Below are 22128 nucleotides of genomic sequence, written 5' to 3' on the forward strand. Positions count from 1 at the left end.
CAGCCCCATTCACGGACGACTTACGCAAACAAGGTAAAATTTTGAATTTTTTACGCGGGAACGACGGCCATACTTAACATTGGCTAGGCCACCGAGGGGGCAGCTTTATCTTTACGCGACGGGCAAGCGTACATTCGTGAATCGGCGTATCTAGTCATTTGCATATTCTAAGCCGAACTCAACTGAAGCGCCACCTAGCTGCCAGCGGAAAATATTGCACCTTAAGATACGACGGCGCAGGCCGTCGTATCTTAGCTAGGTTTAAGGCCTCGTACACCGAGAAACTCGACGGGCGAAACACATCGTTTTGCTCGTCGAGTTCCTTGTGAAGCCGTCGAGAAACTCGACAAGCCAATTTTCTCCATTCCCGTCATGGAAATAGAGAACATGCTTTCTTTTTGGCTCGTCGAGTTTCTCGACAGTTTCCTCAATGAAAATGTATACACGACCTAAGTGTATCTCAGTTTGAGCATACACTTAAACATACGACAGCTTAGATTCCGAGTTACGGCGGCGTATCTACTGATACGCCGGCGTAACTCTTTGTGAATCCAGCTATAGGTCTACAAAGTTAGTAGAGACATATCCCAACTAGTGATGGGCTAGATGTTTGAGTCGAACGTAAGTTCGACTCGAACATCAGCTGTTCGTAAAACTAACGAACATATGGTGGCGCTGGCGGGAAGTTCGCACCCCATAATGCACTGCGAGATCGCAAGACTGCTGATTGGCCAAAGCATGCACCTGACCTGTATTCTTTGGCTAATCACAGCGCAATGTGCTATGAGAACCATGATTGACTAAAGGCAGGGTGCCTTTGGCCAATCATGGCTTAGGGGCTAAGTCCATGCCCCACACTATATAAGGCTGCTTACACGTGGCCGTGTATAGTGTGAATTTAGAGAGAGATTGGACAGGTTAGTTAGTGGATTGAGCATGCAGTCAGTGTAGTATATATAATACAGTGCAGAGTATATAGAGCAGTCAGTGTAGTATATATAATGCAGTGCAGAGTATAAAGTGCAGTCAGTGTAGTATGTATAATACAGTGCAGAGTATATAGTGCAGTCAGTGTATTGTATATAATGCAGTGCAGCGTATATAGCACAGTGCAGAGTATAAAATACAGTGTATTGAAGTGGTTAAGGGGAACCCTAGGACAGAATTAAGGAAAAAATGGCGTGGGGTCCCCCAAAAGCTATACCAGGCGCTTTGGGTCTGGTATAAATTTTAAGGGGAACTCAACACCAATTTTTCTGCCCTAAAATCCATACCAGGCACTTGGGGTCTGGCAAATATTTTGAGGGGAACTCCACGCCAAAATGTAAGAAAATATTCCTCCCTAAAATACATACCAGACCCTTATCCAAGCGCACTCCCCTCCTGAGCCATACCAGGCCGCTTGCTTTCAACATGGGGAGGGGTGCCCCCTAAAGCACCGTGTCTCCATGTTGATGGGGACAAGGGTCTCTTCCCGACAACTCTGACCGATGGTTGTCGGGGTCTGCGGGCGGGAGGCTTATCGGAATCTGAAAGCCCCCTTTAACATACCCCTTTACTTCATACCCCTACCCATTTACCAAAAAAGTGTCAAAAAGTTAAAACTACAAGAGACCGTTCTTGACAAGTCCTTTATTAAAAAAAAAAGTGTCCCGCGATGTAAATCCATCTTCAATCACAACGCCCGATGGAACCGAAAAATAGAAAACTGCAAAATGCTCCACCTACATGGGAGGCCTCCTGCTGACTGCTGTCTCTTCACTTTGGTAGCTCTTATATAGGCAAGTGTGGGGCCCCCGTTGGCGTAGCCGAGTGACCCCACCCACTTTTGATGCCATGTGACGTCATCAAAACCAATGCAATCGTTTTACTTTTTTTTTGCATTGATACATGTCCTGCACTCCCATACACTTTTTATGGCAATAACTTTCATATAAGCCTTTAAAATTAGGACTTTTGATTTATCCTGTTCGTGTCCCAAAGTCTTTAACCACTTTAAAGCCCCGGAAGGATTTGCCTCTTAATGACGAGCCATTTTTTGTGGTATGGCACTGCGTTGGTTTAACGGACAATTGTGCGGTCGTGCAACATTGTACCCAAGCAAAATTGATGTCCTTTTTTTCACCATAAACTCGAGCGTGTGTATGCCAAGAAACCCACGCATACTCAGAATAAAGTATGAGACGGGAGTAAAAGTAGCATTTGTAATGGAGATAACACATTCGTCACGCTGTAACAGACTGAAAAGTGCAAATTGTCTCTTACCAAACTTTTACTTAACACGCAGTAACATGAGATTAGCAAAAGCAGCCCCAAGGGTTGTGCCAGTGGAATCGAACTTCCTGCCATTGTATGTGTTGTACGTCACTGCGTTTGAGAACGAGGAGGTTTTGTCTTGACCGTGTGTACGCAAAGCAAGCTTGTCGAGTTCCTCGACAAGCCTAACAAGGAACTCGACGAGGAAAACTATGTGTCTTTTCCGACGAGTTGCTCGGTCGTGTGTACGAGGCTTAAAGTCTGTAATAAAAGCAAAAGGCTGTTCAACAAAATATATTGACACAAGGAGGTGATCCTTTATTCATCTTCCAACTCAGTGATTCTGTTTTTTAATGTTTTAATTGTTTTCAGACATGTTGATGTTATAGCTTTCACTTGGTTATAGGTTGCACTGAGTATCTACAGCTGATTCTTTTCTACACCTACTGTAAAAGAGAAAGTAATGAGTCACAGTTTTTTATGGTCTGTTAATTTTCATGTTTTCATGTTTTTACATATTATATGAACGTTATCAGATCATAAAAAAATGGTTTGACTCAATTCCAATATAAATATATATAAATGGAAATGACACCTGTTCCTTCCTAAGATTAAATAGATAAGGAGCTTGATGGAGTTTCTGCCAACATCCCCAAATACAAATAAGACAGAATGCACATATATGCATGGGCACACCTTTCTGGGACTTGTTAGGCAGAGTACAGACAAAGTGATAAAGTTAAAAGGCAGAAGCCAATTTATTAGTTTAAAGTATGGGTTAAAAAAGTCATCAATTCATTAAAATACCACATATAACAAACAAAGTCTATAGAGAGCATACACATTTGCAAGCATGTACATAGTATACCCTAAACATCAAGATACACCCCACAGAGAGAGCTGCTTACCACTGCTTGGTCAGCTGGGGAGGTGATCTTAGATGAATCCCAAAATGTTTTGGAAGATTTCCTTCTTCAAGGGAGTTATTTGGGTATAAAGAACTCTTACAATACAATGAATTAAAATTAGTATACAAAGAGATTATATGACAGGTATCGCATAGTTGTAAAAAGTATATCAGGTGATGGATTAATGTGCATTGGTTCAGATGGGGCTGGTATAGGACACCCTCCAACCGGTAGGCGAGACGGCAAAGCATGGACCCTTTAAGTTTCCACAAGGACCCCCTAGTGCCAAGGAACACCCAGAAGTAGGGGGATAGTAGTCTGCAAAGATATAGTAGCATGGTGTAAATGGAAAGTGGCTCAAGCAGAGTGTGCAGCTACAGATATTATAAAGTAAAGAGGTAAATGCATACTGAGTTATAAAGATATAAAGTTGTCACATAGATAGTTCACCAAAAGGGGGACAAAAAAAGTTGTACAAAGGCCTCACCAATTGGTAGACGAGCTGCAATAGACCATGAGCAATCATGGGGTTCCAAACGATAGAGACCGAATGGAAGTACTGGGCCCATATCTAGTTTCTAAAGACATCTTTAACCTTAAGACCTGAAAACACACAGCAACCTTTCCCCAATGCGAGATTTACGCAATGGCGTCACAAGGGTTGGTGTCCCCTGGTGCGGCAAAACATGGTGTCACCCCCCCCATCATCTAAAGAACTATGCACTGAGTGCCCCTCACCCCCATATACCCCCTCCTTGCACAATTCCTCTTTCTCCTTCCCCCATCCTCCCTCTCAGCACAAATTCCCCCCACCCCCAATATTCCCACTCTCAACAAACATCCTCACCCCCATATGCCCCCTTTCAGTACATATACCCCCTCTCGGCACAAAATGCCTCCCATATCCCTCTTCCCAGTACAAATCCCATATCCCTCCTTTTAGCATAAATCCATCCCAAATCTACCCTCTGATTACAAATCCCCACCCCCATATACCCCTTCCAGTAGTAAACACCTTTTTTTGCACAACTTATCTTATTCCCCCACCCAAGCCACCCTCAGCACAAATATTTAACCCCTCCCCACCAGATCCCCCCTACAAGCACAACCCCCCTATCTCAATACAAAGGCACTCGCCTCCAGACTTTCCCATAAAAAACTCTTATTCCCCGCAGGAGATGTTGGCAAATGCTCCGTGATAATGATCGCCGACACTGCAGCAGCCCACTGGTGCTCTCCTCCATGCTAGCACACTGCACCCGAGACTGGAGCCTCTCCGCCCCCTCCTAATCCCGACCCTGGTGTCACCCCTCTGGCGAGTATCACCCGGGTGTGGCCCACAGCCCCTGCACCCCCCTAGCAATACCACTGGAGCTACGGGCTCTACAGTCTCTGTCCAACAACCACCATATTACCATCAAGCCCTCTGACAAGTTACATTAAAATGTCTTATAAAATTTTAGCAAATACAGAATGGTATCGACCGATACCTAAATCATATTTTGATTCCTTTATCAATGATTTCTGGTGGACAAAGCCTACTACAATAACATCATACACAAAACAACATGGGAATTCACAAGAACTAGTTTCCCTCGGACAGCTACCTTTTATGCACTTCACAAGGTCCACAAGAACTCTGTAAATCCCCCCATCGTACATGCATGCAAATGTTTATGTTATCTATACACTTAGTTATATGTGGCACTTTAATGGATTGATGTGCTTTTTATCCCATATTTTAAACGAAAAAATTGGCTTCTGCCTTTTACTTTATTACTTTGTCTGTACTTTAAAAAGTCCCAGAGAGGTGTGCCCTTCCTAAGATTGGGGACATATTTACTGACTTTTTGTGGAGTCTCCTCCACTGACTCCCAGACGATTTTTTTCTTTCAATGCCTTTGCAAAAGGTGCTATTAGAGAAAAGTCAAAGCCTGTAGCCCCCTTAACTTCCTCATCTCTTATAAGGAACTCTCTGACTCCATTGCAGCTGGCTGGCTAGATTTGCTGGGTATAACAGCTACTGACTGAAACTGTCACCTTTCTTACATCTGCCATGCTTTCTTTTGTGGCGCTGTCAAAGCAGGACTGGCATACTAGTTTTTCAGGAAGTGCTTTATCACTGCATATCCAGCATCTGTTATTAGCCCATGATAAATTGTTTATGGGAAACAGTGGTGGCAGGAAGAAGAACCAGAATATCAGGTATAATGATGGTATGACGATGACCTGGAAAAACCTCGTCTGGAGCGCATGGGCTGTCAAAATATTATGACAGCATATAAACCACATGCACTCTTTTGAAATAGTCTTCACTACTTATCTACTTCCTTACATTATAGACAGCTAATGATGTGATTGGGCAGCAATTTCTATGGAAGCAGGATAGGAACAGCAGACTGTGCAGGTTGAAATAGGACAAGTACTTGTCGCCCTCTTTTGGGGGTTCAAGACAAATGGCCCTACCTGAACAGGATATTGCACTAAACCTGTAAGTAAATAAGGGAACCAGAACCATTGCTAAGTGGAAGAGTGGGTTTAAAATTAAAGTTGGCAGTTCCTCCACCCAAGTCAGGGCCTCCTGGTACCACCCACCCGTTGTGGCCATGAATACAGGGGCCATTTCGGAACAGGGCATTCACAAGGAAATGTCCAAGGCAAAGGTGCCAAGTCACAGGTGATATGGTGCAAGCTTCCAGCCACACATGTAGCGTAGTGGCTTCAGGCAGCCAGCGCCATCTTGGAAAGGAGAAAAGACTCTGGGAACCTACGCCACCAGGAGATACATAAGAAATGTAAATGTACAGGGCATGCTAACACTGAATACAATAATTCTAAAATAGAAGCCACTGCCCCCACCTATAACTGGCCATTGCAGCAAGTAGCATTGGAAGGCAACATATGTTAGAAAATAAGCCATGGAAAACTTCAAGCTCACCTACCAACCAGCCCTTGGACAACCAAATCAACCTGTCTAACAGTATGTGTTAAAAACGGGGGTTTAGTCTGCACACATTTGCAAATACATGCATAAGCTACAGACCCTGCCAAGGCACCCTGGTATCTGTAGTCCTATCACTAGCTTATGAGTGACTCCACAATGGAAGCACATGCATTCTAATAGATAGATGGATGGCAGATGCACTGAAGGGAGCCCACCCCACCTTAAAGGTACAGGGGCACACTGAACATCCAGCACATAGCACAATGGCTGCAAAGGTGTCTTGCCTGACCAATATAACAATAATACAAAAAAGGAATCCAACTGTCCTCACCCATAACTGGTCATTGCAGCAAGCAGCATTGGAAGGCAGCATTTGTTAGAAAAAAGGCCAAGAAAAAATCCAACGAAAACTCCAAGCTCACTTACCAACCAGCCCACTTACCGACCAGCCTGCGGACAACCAAATTAACCTGTCTAACATTATACATTAAAAACAGGGGTTTAGCCTGCACACATTTGCAAATACATGCATAAGGTACAGGCCCCGCCAAGGCACCCTGATTTCTGTAGATATATCATTAGATTCTGCAGAAAATTCACTGCTATTGGTTACACTGCTCAGATCAGACAAAAATACACCAAAACCCCCTTTGAATACCTTCAGACCAGGCTCATAACTGTTAATATAACTATACTGTAAAAATGCAGCATGACAGTACAAAATAAACAATGTCCTGTCCCTGATCCCAAAATAGCATAGTGGACCAGATATACCTCCGTGAAGCAAGAGTCCATAATGGCATTGTCAATGACTGGGTTGCTGTCCGTGATCCCTGGTTTCTTCAGAACCACTCTTGCGCCAGAAGGTAAATCTGCGACACACCTGTATCCAGGTTTCTGTTCTTTGGAGCTCATGGATCTCAGCTGTCCACCTTTTATATAGCACAGGTAGGTCAGCCAGAACCAAAAGCCTGGGAACTGAGCTGAAACTCTTTAACTCTGAAAGAACCTCAAACAATTAAATTTTTAAAGGCAATTTTAAAAGTAAAAAAATAGAAAATGTTTGTATAAAGAATATACTTATTAATACAAAAAGGTAAAGAATCTAAAAATGGTACTCCTGTAGAGATTACCAACAATCAAACACGATAAAATGCATATATGTACATACTAAGGATGAGCTTCGTATTCCGAAAGTTTTGGGCTGTTCGCGCAAAATTCGAGTTACGTTTCACAGCCCATAATTCACTGCGGCATTGCAGTGCATTGCTGGCTGATGATTGGCCAAGCATGCACTATGACCCGCATGCTTGGCCAATCACAGCTTGCAAAAAACGGAGAGCCATAATTGGCCAAAGCCAGGGTGGCTTTGGCCAATTATGGCTCAGGGGGTTTAGTACACGCCCCACAATATAAAAGGCCGCCTGCAGGTCGGCCTTGTGTAGTGTGTTGCGGGGGTTAAGAACGAACAGAGAGAGACAGAGAGAGTGTCATTTTTTGCAGGTAGATAGAGCAGACAGGCTAGTCAGTTAACGTTACAGTGTGTATCGATATGCCTTTGTACCCTGCAGTCTTGTGAGTAGTACCCTCATAAGAATTGTCTTGTTTGTTATACTAATACATTTCTTTACTACGCTTAGAGGGTGTCGCTTTTTGTTTTCTTCTACAGTTAGAAACACATATTAGGTCATACATAACCCCTTCAGCCTTGTGGTAAAATTCCCAAACTGCAATTGTCATTTTCACAGTAAACAATGCATTTTAAATGCATTTTTTGCTGTTAAAATGACAATGGTCCCAAAAATGTTTCAAAATTGTCCAAAGTGTCCGCCATAATGTTGCATTCACGAAAAAAATCGCTGATCGCCGCCATTAGTAGTAAAAATAAATAATTAATAAAAATGCATAAAACTATCCCCTATTTTGTAAACGCTGTAAATTTGGCGCAAACCAACCAATAAACGCTTATTGCGTTTTTTTTTTACCAAAAATAGGTAGAAGAATACGTATTGGCCTAAACTCAGGAAAAAAATATATTTTTTATATATTTTTGGGGGATATTTATTATAGCAAAAAGTTAAAAATATAGCATTTTTCTCAAAATTGTCGCTCTATTTTTGTTTATAGCGCAAAAAATGAAAACCGCAGAGGTGATCAAATACCACCAAAAGAAAGCTCTATTTGTGGGAAAAAAAGGACGCCAATTTTGTTTGGGAGCCACGTCGCACGACCGCGCAATTGTCTGTTAAAGCGACGCAGTGCCGAATCGCAAAACCTGGCCAGGTCCTTTAGCTGCCTAAAGGTCCGGGTCTTAAGTGGTTAAGCATCATTAAAATCACTGCTCCTGAAAAAACAACCATTTTTAAAACTTTTTTTCCATTGATACATGTTCCCTGGGGTAAGACCCGGGTTTGCAAAGATGTTTTCACAGGCATACTATAGACACCCAGCAGGTACAATATTTAAAGGAATTTTTCATTTTTTTTTCACTTTAAGCATTATTAAAATCACTGCTCCTGAAAAAACGACAGTTTTTAAAACTTTTTTTCCATTGATACATGTTCCCTGGGGCAAGACCCGGGCTCTCAAAGACATTTTACGACAATAACTTGCATATTAGGCTTTAAAATTAGCACTTTTGAATTTGAACGTTCCATAGACGTCAATAGGGTTCTAAATGTTTGCGCGAATGGTCGGTCTGTTCAAAGGTTCTGGTGTGAACCGAACGGGGGGGGGGGGATGTTCGGCTCATCCCTAGTACATACACAACAGAATGAGTGGTACACTACCACTACATATATACAAAGAGATCAAACTGAACATATCTCTAGATAGGTGGTTGAGAAGTCCAACATGTTTTGAACATTTTGGCATTTAATTTTTCTTCTTTAGGGACACAAAACCACTTCTGCAAGTACAGAGCAAAGTAACATTGCATAAATTGTAGATATTAAACCATACGAAAAATTGGCTTGTGCCAAATAAGAAATACTCACATGTCTATATGTCAGTTTGAGGGGTAAAACTCCTCCATCCAGGAAAATCTGCCAAAGTCAGTCTAGGTCTTTCACTGCATCGCTTTCCTGTCAGGCATTATACTGACACTCACTGTCACATAATATGTTGAGTAATGGCTGGATATGTTAGAGATAATAGTATTCCTTTTCTGTCTTTGTAAAGATTACCAACAAGATATTGTGAATGATAAAATGTATTTGAATTGCTCTGCTGGATTTCCGCATGCTGGAACAGTTTAGCATTTCAATTACCTTGTAAATGATTCTTGTAAATGGTAACTGGGGTTATGGAAACAATCCTTGAACCACAGGAATGTTTCTCAATGTAAATGTGTATTTGACCTGATATTGTATTGTATGCTACTATAATAAATATTATCTGGAGCACTGTTTCTTAAACTGTGATCCATATATCTCTGGAGGTCTGCCGGCATATGCCAGGTGCTCCCTAGTAATTATTTTATTGTAGGGTGTGCTAAAATTGCTAAATAGGCAAAACACAGGTGAAAAGCAGTATAATTTGAAGCCTAAAAATACAGAACAAAATGATATGAGACACCCAAGAAAAGTGGCATCAAGATGTTAGGTCATTAAAGGCATCATGAAAAAAAGGCCACAACAAGGAGTGGTTCACCAGATATTTGATATATACTGATTTGTGCAGATCCACATACTGTACTAGGTCTTTTTATTTCAAATCAAAGATCAGATTTATGTATCCATAACTTGGGCATCAAGATCAAGTTTTTATTTTCAGCCTCTAAATTCTGAGGTGCTTTGGCAGGTAAAATTTAGTGGGTAACTGGGTAACTTTATTGTCTAAACCTTTACTATGTCCTGTGAGTACACATGATAAAGAATATGTTACCCCCAACATTTTTCATTCCTGATACTTATATGGTGTCTGTCGTACTATATACTTGTATTAAAACCCATCCTGTTCTCTTTGTATTGCCTTTGTATACAATGTCTGATGGACCTGCCAGTCCGTCTGCTTTCCTCTTTCAAACTTACCACATCCATGCCAGCGTGGTCAGTTGTCAGCTTGCCTGGCCTCCTATCATCAGACCATCAGACTTGACTTGTGCTGACACCCCACCACCCCCCGACACAGTCATTCATTGGGAAGATTAGTATTCTGCTGTTTTTTCAACCCCCACCCCTGCAACCCCCCTATCTTATGCACAGTGGTCACGTGATCAAAAAGTAAAAAGAGGGTAAGAGTCGGTTCACACTAGGGCGACACGACTTCCAGCGCGACTTTCAGAGGCGACTCCGACACGACTTGAACATGAACCACAGGGCGATCTGGGGCGATTTACAACACGACTTGAAGTCGTCTCCAGGACAGGAGACTTTCCAGTGGCCAATCAAACAACAATCAGCTCTAGGGGAGGGAGGGGGAGGGAGAGGTTTGCCTGAGAAATGTATGTTATCTTCCTGGAAAGTTGCTTCAGTTAAGACAGTGATCAGACTTGGAGGCGACTTCCATTGAAATCAATGGGTACAAATCGCCTACAAGTCGGATTGAAGTAGTACAGGAACCTCTTCTGTAGTCGGAGCGACTTGAGTCGTGTGTATTAACACCGCTCCCATTCACTTACATTGTTTTTCTCTACAGCGCGACTTGGGACGACTTGAGGCGACCTCAAGTCGGATCCCAAGTCGCCCCAGTGTGAACCGACTCTAAATATAATGTTTTTTAGAAATGTTTTGCCTTCTATTTCTGTTTTAAATGGAATAGGTTGTTTTACAAGGAAAGAGTTCACATATACTTCAGCTTTGAAAATAATTATATTACTAATATATATATATATATAAAAAAAAAAAAAAAAAAAAAAATAACATGTTATTTTATAGGTGGCAACAATGAGGTTTAAGAAATGCAATGGGCAAAGTCAAAGCATTACCACAATAGAAGTTGGATCAATATTTACATGTGGCAATGTGGCCTAGGATTTACAGTGACCCAAATTCAGGAAACATAATTTTGGTTTGTGCTATTAGTGTCATCACAGGTGGCTGGACAGAACCCCACAGTTAGCTTTCAGACTGTCTGTCTCTGATTGATAGTCTATATTGCAGCCTTTGAACATCTGAGTTATGGAAGGGAAGAGTTGGTGATAAATCACTGTCATGACTGTATAAAAATGTTATGTGTGTATAAAATTTCACACTGAGTTACCCAACTTTCTGCACATTTTACTGGTAAGAAGATTAAGACCATTTCTATTTTGCTCTTCTATGTTGCAGGTGAATTCAAGGACTGCACAATATTATTTAGTGATGTGGTGACATTTACCAACATTTGTTCTCAATGTGAACCCATCCAGATTGTGGCCATGCTGAATTCCATGTATCTCCGCTTTGATAGACTAACAACAATTCATGATGTATATAAGGTAATTAACTGTCATTATTGTACATAAAATTGCAGTACAAAGGAGTAGTTGACTTGTCTTGTTTCCACAATGTATTACTCGTTTTGGCTATATATTTCTTTATAACTCTAAAAACAACAAATATTATTTCATAGGTTGAAACCATAGGAGATGCTTACATGGTAGTGGGTGGTGTGCCCGTGCCTGTTTCTACTCATGCAGAAAGAGTAGCAAACTTTGCCCTAGGAATGATCCTTATGGCCAGAGAAGTAAAGAATCCAGTCACAGGAAATCCTATTCAGGTATGGCAAAGGATTCATATTTTTTTCCAATATAAAATCATTAACATTCAGTCCAGTGCTTTTCACTACATTCTAAAAATGACCATCGTTTTTTATTCCAGTATACAGCAAGTCTTCATTGCAATTAATATTTGTTATCCCTTAAGTATGGCCTTTGGCAAGGTGAAGTTTCATTTGATGATAAAGTCGGAATTTAAAGTGTCTCACCAACTTAAAACAGCATTGTGTATCTGAACCAGTTGCCATGGATTTTCAATACTTGTTTTCATAGTTTCTGTACACCATCTGTGTACAGAACGCCTCCAGGTAGCCATATTGCTTTGCATTTTATAGAGCATTACAGTGCTGTAGATTGAAAGGGAAAGGTAATTTATATTAACATTCAATTACGATATGACTTTTGTGGCAGATGCAGACACTATATTACTATTTAAAAAAATGTACCCACAAAACAAATCTGTATATTGCTGCATGTCCAAGCACTCTTCTGTAGAGATGTGTAAGACAGATAATCTTTAAAAATACTTTTGTGAATATTCAGATAAACAGGTGATGTTTTGCAGCATTATATGTTGGTCACACTCACATATGTCATTTGGATTTTGGTTTATAAAAATCACTCTTGCACAGCTTGAGCAAGGTCAGAATGACTTGTGCTTTTGTTACTATGTACTGAATGGCAACCTGGAACACACTGATTGATTGGAATCCAGAGGATTCTGGAAACGAGAGAAAGACTCATTCGGCAAAAATGCCTGTCCATTACCAGCAGAGATTTAGATGCATCAATCCATAATATGCTATGTATCATCCCATATTATTACCTACGCCATACAGCAGTGGTGCATGTACTGTTTACATTATTTATATGAAACCTATCATTGTTGAAATATTATATTTTATTATAATACTTAATTTGCATAATACGTTTTTTGTTTCACGTTGTTGTTTTCTATTAAAGAGATGTATTTAAAAAAAAATTGCATTGCGGTTTTGTCTGAAACTGTATGTACATTTCTGTGTGAATAGGGCAAAACTGAATGTTCTCAGGTGATATTCTCTGCAATTCGAATGTATGAATGTAGAAAACACTGATTAATGGTCACTAGATGGCGCCAAGCAGCATACCTATTTCCTATAATAGTAGTAATTGTCTTAGAAATAGATTTTAAAGGTTCCCAGGTGTGACACAAACCGGTTAAAAGGTACAAGTTTATTACAAAAAATCATAACATAATAAAAGTACAATCAAAACAATGAACAACCTGCTGCCGTAGGAATGTTTAACCACTTAAGCCCCGGACCATTTTGTTGCTAAAGGACCAGGCCCCTTTTTGCAATTCGGCACTGCGTCGCTTTAACAGACAATTGCGCGGTCAGGCGACGTGGCTCCCAAACAAAATTGGTGTCCTTTTTTCCCACAAATAGAGCTTTATTTTGGTAGTAAACTCTGCGGTTTTTATTTTTTGCGCTATAAACAAAAATAGAGCGACAATTTTGAAAAAAAAACTATATTTTTTACTTTTTTCTATAATAAATATCCATAAAAAATATATATAAAAAACATTTTTTTTCCACAGTTTAGGCCGATACGTATTCTTCTACATATTTTTGGTAAAAAAAATCGCAATAAGCGTTTATTGATTGTTTTGCGCAAAAGTTATAGCGTCTACAAAATAGGGGATAGTTTTATGGCATTTCTATTTTTTTATTTTTTTTTACTAGTAATGGCGGTGATCAGCAATTTTTATCATGCCTGCGACATTATGGCGGACACATCGGACACTTTTTACACTATTTTGGGACCATTGTCATTTTTACAGCGATCAGTGCTATAAAAATGCATTACTGTGAAAATTACACTGGCAGTGAAGGGGTTAACCTGTAGGGGGCGCTGAAGGGGTTAAGTGTGCCCTAATGTGTGATTCTTACTGTGTGGGGGCGTGGCACACACATTAAACATGGCACAATGTGAATGCACGCGTGCACACCACTGTGGTCCCTAGCACACACCCCCCACATGCACATCGAATTGGATTAGACCCAATTAAACCACATGGTTTTAGGGAGCAGTAACGCCACGCCAAGGCTCCAATTATGTCACTGTACATTCATACACCTTTCACACGGCAGAGGGTGACACCCCTTTGCTGGCAGGAGTGTCACCCCCCCCATTCACACACCAGTCACACTATTCTGCACGCCTCACCGTGTGCATTTGTCAACAATAAATAAAAAACTCTTTACCAGAGCAATACTTAGAAAAATAAATAAAAAACTCTTTACCAGAGCAATAATAATAATGAAAAAAAAACTAATTGGCCTGCCTTCGGCCACGGCCCCGGCCCCGGCTCCTCAACTGCCTGGTTGAGGGGGGGGGGGGGTTTGCATCAGGCAGAGGAGCATCCACCGGAGCTGGAGGCCTGCCCTCTAATGCCACCGCTATCCTCCTCAGGAGGTTATTGGTCTCGGTTTGAACAACAACAATGGCAGCTGTGTGGCCCTGGACGGAATCATTTAGGGTCTGCACCTCTTTCACCAGGCTTGCTGTGGTGTTTTCTAGATCCCGCAAACAGGTGCTAATTGCAGTGGTGTTGCCTGCAATGTCCTGAATCACATCGGTGACATGTCCCCTCTCCCCAAGGCTGTCAGCCACTCGAGTGATGTCCTGGGCCATCGCACCCATAAGGCGGGTCTGGTTTTCCTGCACAGTGGTCAGGGTCACAGGCAGGAAATCGGGTACCCCCCTGGTTCTCCGCGTTGCCCTCCTTGGTCCACGAGAGGCTTCAGGCCTGGCATAGGGGAAGTGATTAGATGGAGGGGGTGGGTTGGGGATGGAGACAGAGGGAGTGGCTGGGTTGGAGATGGAGTCCGAGGATATGGAGGATCATGGGCTTGAGGTCCGGGATGGACCAGCCAAGCTCCCCAAATCCTCCATGAAAAGGGACAGTGACACCTCCTCCCCCAAATGCTCCGCATCCTGCAGAACCTCCTCAATGGAGGCGTGGCCACCACTCTCCTCCACCAATGCCGCTTGCCTTCCCTGGGGGTCAGGGGAATCTTCATCAGAAGAAGAGGGTGTGGGACGGGCAGGGACATCAGCATCAGGGGATGGTGTGGGACGGGCAGGGACATCATCATCAGGGGATGGTGTGGGACGGGCAGGGACATCATCATCAGGGGATGGTGTGGGACGGGCAGGGGCACGAGACGGGCCAGCTACATCCTGGACACCTGTGGATGACACAAAACATTCACATGTTGGTGGACCCACAAACTTGTCACATATTCCCTTCCTCCCTCACATGCTACACACCAGATAGTAGAAATAAACACACTTACCTGTCCTCAAGGGCGGATGAACAGAATCATAGCCTGGCATACCCTCAACTTGCACCCTGGTAAGGCACCGGGCAACTACCTCCTCATCTGGTGTCAGACGGACCCTTGAGGCAGGTCCCCCACCAGTGCCCCTGGCATGCCTCGCCATGAGGGCCATCTTGTCCTTGACCCTCCGCCTTAGATCATTAATCTTTTTGGCTATGTCTTTGGGCCTACTTGCCTCATTGCCCACAGCATTCACTTGATTCGTTATCCTCTGCAGGATCTCATCCCTTTTCCCCTTGCTTGTCGTTTTACTCCTGGACTCATGGAGGCGGTCATAGTGCCTCTCCATGCCTGCGAGAATTATGGCCCTCTCATCATGAGCGAAATTCTTTTTCCTGCTCCTTGTACGCTCAGCAGACATGTCAAAGCACTGCAAAAGTAAGCTCACCACCAAGACTAAACTAACAGGTGTACTTTTGCACACGATGGACGCATTTCTGGGCGTATTTATGCACTTGGTCGGAGCAACTCACAATCGCGTTGTGCGCATGTGCATATGGGCGGGGGACACCCGGTCACGTGACGGCGCATGCGCCGTCCGTTCAGACCATCATTTGCATAAGGTCACGGTTCATTTAAATGTATCACGCCCACTTCCTTCCTACTTTCACTTACGCCCACTTACGCCCACGAATTTGCACTACGCCGGCGCAAATTTGAACGCCTGTGCTTCGGGAATACAGCGCTTACATCTCTAAGTTGGGACGGCGTAGCGCATAAGGATGCGCCGATGTACGAGAATCTGGCCCGGAGACTGCAGACTTTGACCCCCTCACTCTTTATATTATTCTGTGGCTAAAGCCTGCTGACTGGAAAGGTGTGACAAATCCAATTACCCTACATTCACTCATCCTATGGGATAAACTTCAATGTTCCTCAGGTTATCTTCTCCCCATGTGCCTTCCCCATATATCTTCTCCTTTTTAAAGAACCCATATTTTATATTTCATAACTTCGACCACCTATTGCTCTCGACAAGATGATGGTGTTTGCCTCTAACCCTTATGCTCCAGGGCAAATATCTAAATTATATCAACATCTATTGTCTTATTCTACTAAGGAAGCATCTTCTAAAGCCTCGTACACAGAGGAAACCAGTCGGGTGTACATTTTTCGACGAGGAAACTGTTGAGGATCCCGTCGAGCCAAAAAGAGAGCATGTCTTCTTTTTCCTCGACGGGAATGGAGTTCCTCGACAGCCTAACAAGGAACTCGACGAGGAAAACTATGTGTTTTCACCCATCGAGTTCCTCGGTCGTGTGTACAAGGCTTTATACAAAATGCTGGCAGGTTAACTTTGACATCTCTTTGGAAGTGTAGGATCGTTCAGATATCTGGTTACTGACTAAGTCAGCTTCACAGAATGTGTTAGTACAGTAAGCCAATTATAAGGTGCTGACCTGCTGGTATTATTAAGTATGTTCCAAACTATTTACCAACGTTCTTCTGCAATTGTGTGGACTTGGTGACTCATACATGTCTGGTGGACTTGCCCGTAGTCCAATAATACTGGTCTGAAGTTTTTGCGATATTATCCACCTTATTTCAGACCACCCAGACACCTAGGACCTGATCCACAAAAGGGATACGCCGGCGTATCTACTGATACGCTGTCGTATCCCTGTTTCTATCTATGGAACTGATCCACCTATTTTTTTTTTTTTCCCGCCGCAACTCTTTTTTTTTTTTACGCCCGTCGCGATTCTCAAAACCCGGCGCAACGTAAATCCGCGCAAAGCACATCGGGAAAATAACGTCGGAAGCATGCGCAGTACGTCCGACGCTGGAGCGCGCCTAATTTAAATGGGACTCGCCCCATTAAATTAGGAACGCCTTGCACCGGACGGATTCAAGTTACACCGCTCAAAATTTCTAGGTAAGTGCTTTGTGGATCGGGCACTTAGGTAGAGATTTTGCGGCGGTGTAACTTAAACAGGAAAAAATACGTTGTGCCGGGTTTTTGTGGATTAGGCCCCATGTTACACAAACCATTTTGCATGCTAAAATAGAACTTACACTACAGACAATCTTTAAAAATATCTGAAATTGTGGAATATGTGGGTGTCTCAACTTTCCCCCCCAAAGTTGTATGATTCTTGGCTTGAACCTTGATCGAAGGTTGATTAGACCCAATTATGCTTTATTTATTCCTATTACTTTTCTCAATGGCCTGAGGAGTTAAAACAACAGTTACCTTCTCAGGACTTGGAGGATATACCTACTTGCTCTACTGTCTGATCAGGCAATCAGACTAATATTATTTTATATCCACTTTTGCTGTTTATATTGTCCTGATATAAATTTTACTCTGTTCAAGTGTCATACCTCATGCCTTTCAGCGTTGTCCATTGAGAGTCATGTTTTTCATACCATATGTTGCAAAAAATTGACATGCAGTTTCAATGAACCAACAGCTATGCATTTTCTTTTTTTTTATAAATACACCCCTTGTGAACCCTTAGCCTAGAAACAAGTTTAATGCATTAAAGAAATATATTGTATGCCACCCATTTTATTAAAATAAAGCAAACATTCTAATTCCATTTTTTTTATATTATAGCGTGGTCACGCTGACCTCTATTCAGCACAGCATCCACAAGCTCTGAAGGTTGGGGGTGGGAACTGCTTGTGACAATCGGCACCTCTGCTCCTTATTCTAATCTGCATAGGTGTGCCTAGTCTAGTACTTGATAATGTGTTTCTAGACAGGGGCTGCTGTCAATCACCATAGAAATGGCTGGGCTATGGCCTTGTAGGCCTGTGATGTCACTGGTTTAACTATGGGGCTGCAGGCCCATAATTTTTTTGCATGCTGTCCTGCTGTTTTCTTTGAAAGACGTCATCCCTTTCTGTCCTGGGGATAACATTTTTACCAGACAGGAAGTAAAGGAATCTCTTCAACACCAGTAGGACCTGGCAGGAGTTATAATCCTTCCTTATGATATCCAAACTAAAAATTAAAGAAAAAAAAGTTTTGGCTGTACAGCCAGGTAAACACTGGAATACATTTCCTAAAAAGTAATCAATATAACACTATTATGTTATTATTATTATTGATAATACTGATTTACATAACTGTACTGTTCTGCCTCCATTCTAAAAACTTTTAATGAATATAATGTATGCAATCTTGCCTACAGATAAGAGTTGGCCTACACACTGGTCCAGTGCTGGCTGGAGTGGTAGGTGAAAAGATGCCCCGATATTGCTTGTTTGGTGATACAGTAAACACAGCTTCACGGATGGAGAGTCATGGTGTTCCTAATAAAATTCACCTCAGCCCAGAGGCCTATAGGTAAGTAGTTCACCAACACCAGTGGCGGTGCTGCAGGTCTAAATGAACAGAGCATGATGGTTTTGATGGGATAGTGAAGAACACATATGAGTTGATTTACTAAAGGCAAATAGACTGTTCGCTTTGCAAGGGGATTGTCCCCAGAGCTCAATGAATAAGGTGAAGATTTGCTGACTCCCATTATCCAAACAGGTTCAAGGAATGTTTGTTTTCATTTTTTCTTGCACATAATTGGGTATTCTTTGCAAAGTGAAAATTCTTCACATTCACTAAGCTCTAGGGAAAATTCTCTTGCAAAGTGCAACTTCCCTTGCAGAGTGAACAGCCTAATTGCTGTTATTATATCAACACTATTAGCTAGATTCAGGTAGCCGGGCGCATCTTTGAGGCGGCGTAGCATATCGTATTTACGCTACGCCGCCGTAAGTCCGAGAGGCAAGTGCTGTATTCACAAAGCACTTGCCTCCTAAGTTACGGCGGCGTAGCGTAAATGGGGCCGGCGTAAGCACGCCTAATTCAAATGAGGATGAGGGGGCGTGTTTTATGTAAATGTTATGTGACCTGACGTGATTGACGTTTTTTACGAACGGCGCATGCGCCGTCCGTGTACATATCCCAGTGTGCATTGCTCCAAAGTACGCCGCAAGGTCGTATTGGTTTCGACGTGAACGTAAATTACGTCCAGCCCCATTCACGGACGAGTTACGCAAACGACGTAAAATTTTCAAATTTTGACGCAGGAACGACGGCCATACTTAACATTGACTAGGCCAGCTATTTGTTCGACTAACTTTACGCCTGGAAAAAGCCATACGTAAACGACGTAAAAAAAATGCGCCGGGCGCACGTACGTTCGTGAATCGGCGTATTTAGTCATTTACATATTCTACGCCGAACTCAACGGAAGTGCCACCTAGCGGCCAGCGGAAAAATTGCACCCTAAGATACGACGGCGTAGGAGACTTACGCCGCTCGTATCTTAGCCTAATTTAAGCGTATCTGGTTTCCAGAATACGCTTAAATTTACGCCGGTGTAGATTCAGAGTTACGACGGCGTATCTACTGATACGCCGGCGTAACCCTACCTGAATCCAGCTATATATACATAAATAAAATTATGCTTCTACTGAAGATAATATGGAGCAAATATAAACACCACAAGAGCTGGTGGAAATTTAAACACAACTTAATTCAGTAGATACAGGATGTGTTGTCTTCCACTTGTTTGACAGTGTTGTCTGCTCAAGAGCTTTGACACAACAGCAACAAGAACACACTTTTCATTAATTCTTTGAGCACTTTGAGGAGGGACTGTACACTTCAGTGATCAAGAATTGATAATAGTGTTAGATGATCTACGCATCCACCAATATTAGAAGTCAAGGCTAATAGTAGAAAAGTAGGTAGGGGTATTAGAGACGCTGTACAAGACTTTCCAATGTTAGCAACACAACATGTAGTATAAGGAATTAGCCTGCACACTAAAACGTTTTAAATGACTTATGTTATAATCTCGCAGAAGCATATATCCACATTGACACGATGGGTTTTTCCGACGGAATTCCGCTCAAGCTGTCTTGCATACACACAGACACAGCAAAATCCGACCGCAAAAAACGCGGTGACGTACAACTCTACGACGAGCCTAGAAAAATGAAGTTCAATGCTTCCGAGCATGCGTCAAATTGTTTCCGAGCATGCGTGTTTTTTTCTCCGTCGGAATTCCATACAGACGAACGGAATTTCCAATAGGATTTCTAAGTCCGATGGAAAAAGTCAGATGGGGCATACACACGGTCGGAATATCCGATGAAAAAATTTCGTCTGACTTTTTGTGTGTACACGGCATAAGTTGAACAAGCTGAAGCTAGAAACTGATTGGGTACCATGCACAGCTGCACCAGATTTCTCACACTCTTCAGTTTTAGTAAATCAACCCCTATATATGATATACAGTACATCACTAATCAGTAACAGCAAACTACAACAATGTAATTATCTGATTGTTAGTACAACAACCTATGGCGCGGGGCTAGCAAATAGTGGATTGCGATCTTCCGGTAGATTGAGGCCAGGTGACTGGTAAATCACGGCCTAAGCTTGCTGAATCACCATCCCAGAGCATCAAACAGAGTGCATTGCAGAGGGACTACTTGTAAAGTTGGAGCTGTAGTAGGGAGTGAGAGCCACATAAGCCGATTCTGTAGTGTTAGCTCTTGTCCCTTGAGGAGTGATACTAACTGCACTGCATTTCTTATCCCTGCTAATGGTTTCCAGATTGGTGCCTCCTCACCTCCTGATTTAAACCCCTGATTGCCGTGTAATGCATGCAATTGCAATTGTGCCCGGCGGTCGCAATCCCCGCCGGGCACCCGCGATCGCTCATTACAGAGCGAGAACCGGGAGCTGTGTGCACACAGCTCCCGATTCTCGCTCTGTAACGGGGGAGAAATGACTGTTCACTGTTCATACAATGTATGAACAGCGATCTGTCATTTCCCCAAATCAGTCCCACCCCCCCTACAGTTAGAACACACCTAGGGAACATACTTAACCCCTTCCTCGCCCCCTAGTGTTAACCCCTTCCCTGCCAGTGGCATTTTTATAGTAATCAATGCATTTTTATTGCACTGATCGCTATAAAAATGCCAATGGTCCCAAAAATGTGTCAAAAGTGTCCCAAGTGTCCGCCATAAGGTCGCAGTACTGATAAAAATCGCTGATCGCCGCTATTACTAGTAAAACAAAAATATTAATAAAAATGCCATAAAACTATGCCCTATTTTGTAGACACTATTAGGTAGATTCACGTAGATTGGCCTAACTTTAGGGCGGCCTAGCCTAGCCTTTTTAGGCTACACCGCCGTAAATTAGTTAGGCTAGTAGTGATTCACAATCTACTTACATGCTAATCTACGGCGGTGTAGCCTAAAACGAGCGGGCGTAAGGGCGCCTAATTCAAATGACTTGGAGGGGGGCGTGTTGTATGGAAATGAGGCTTGACCTCACGTTTTTTGACGTTTTTTGACACTGCGCATGCGCCGGGCGACTACATTTCCCAGTGCGCATTGCGGCTAAGTAGGCCGTACGGGCCTATTGATTTTGACGCGGACGTAAACGATGTAACTCCCGATTCGCGGACGACTTACGCAAACAACGTAAAAAATTCTAACCTTGCGGGGGGAACGGCGGCCATACTTTAACATTGTTATTCCGCCTCATAGGTGGAATAACTTTAGGCCACCTAAGGCCTTACGGAAACTACGTTAATCGATGGCGTAGGCCTGGCGTACGTTCGTGAATCGGCGTATTCCCTCATTTACATAATCTACGCCGGCCGCAATGGAAGCGCCATCTAGTGGCCAACAGAAACATTGCAAGCTAAGATAGAACGGCGCAAGCCGGCCTATCTTAGCTTTGTTTAAGTGTATCTCTGTTAGAGAATACACTTAAACAAACGCTGGCGTAGATTCAGAGTTAGGTCGGCTTATCTACTGATAAGCCGGCCTAACTCTTTGTAAATCTACCTATATAACTTTTGCGCAAACCAATCAATAAACGCTTATTGCGATTTTTTTTATGAAAAATATGTAGAAGAATACGTATCGGCCTAAACTGAAGAAAATTTTTTTTTTTTT

The 22128-nt window shown here is 42.6% G+C and overlaps 1 protein-coding gene across 1 annotated transcript in view; it reads left to right on the top strand.

The window, feature by feature from the left end:
* The window catches only part of LOC120936634 (guanylate cyclase soluble subunit beta-2-like), a 92345-nt gene that overhangs the window by 64421 nt on the left and 5796 nt on the right, over nucleotides 1–22128 (top strand). The window contains exons 11-13 of the mRNA XM_040349122.1: nucleotides 11379–11527; nucleotides 11662–11808; nucleotides 18336–18490. Coding sequence (XP_040205056.1) covers nucleotides 11379–11527; nucleotides 11662–11808; nucleotides 18336–18490 — 451 coding nt within the window. The remainder of the gene's footprint in view (nucleotides 1–11378; nucleotides 11528–11661; nucleotides 11809–18335; nucleotides 18491–22128) is intronic.

This window comes from Rana temporaria, chromosome 4 (assembly GCF_905171775.1).
Source record: "Rana temporaria chromosome 4, aRanTem1.1, whole genome shotgun sequence".
In the NCBI taxonomy this organism is placed as follows: Eukaryota; Metazoa; Chordata; class Amphibia; order Anura; family Ranidae; genus Rana; species Rana temporaria.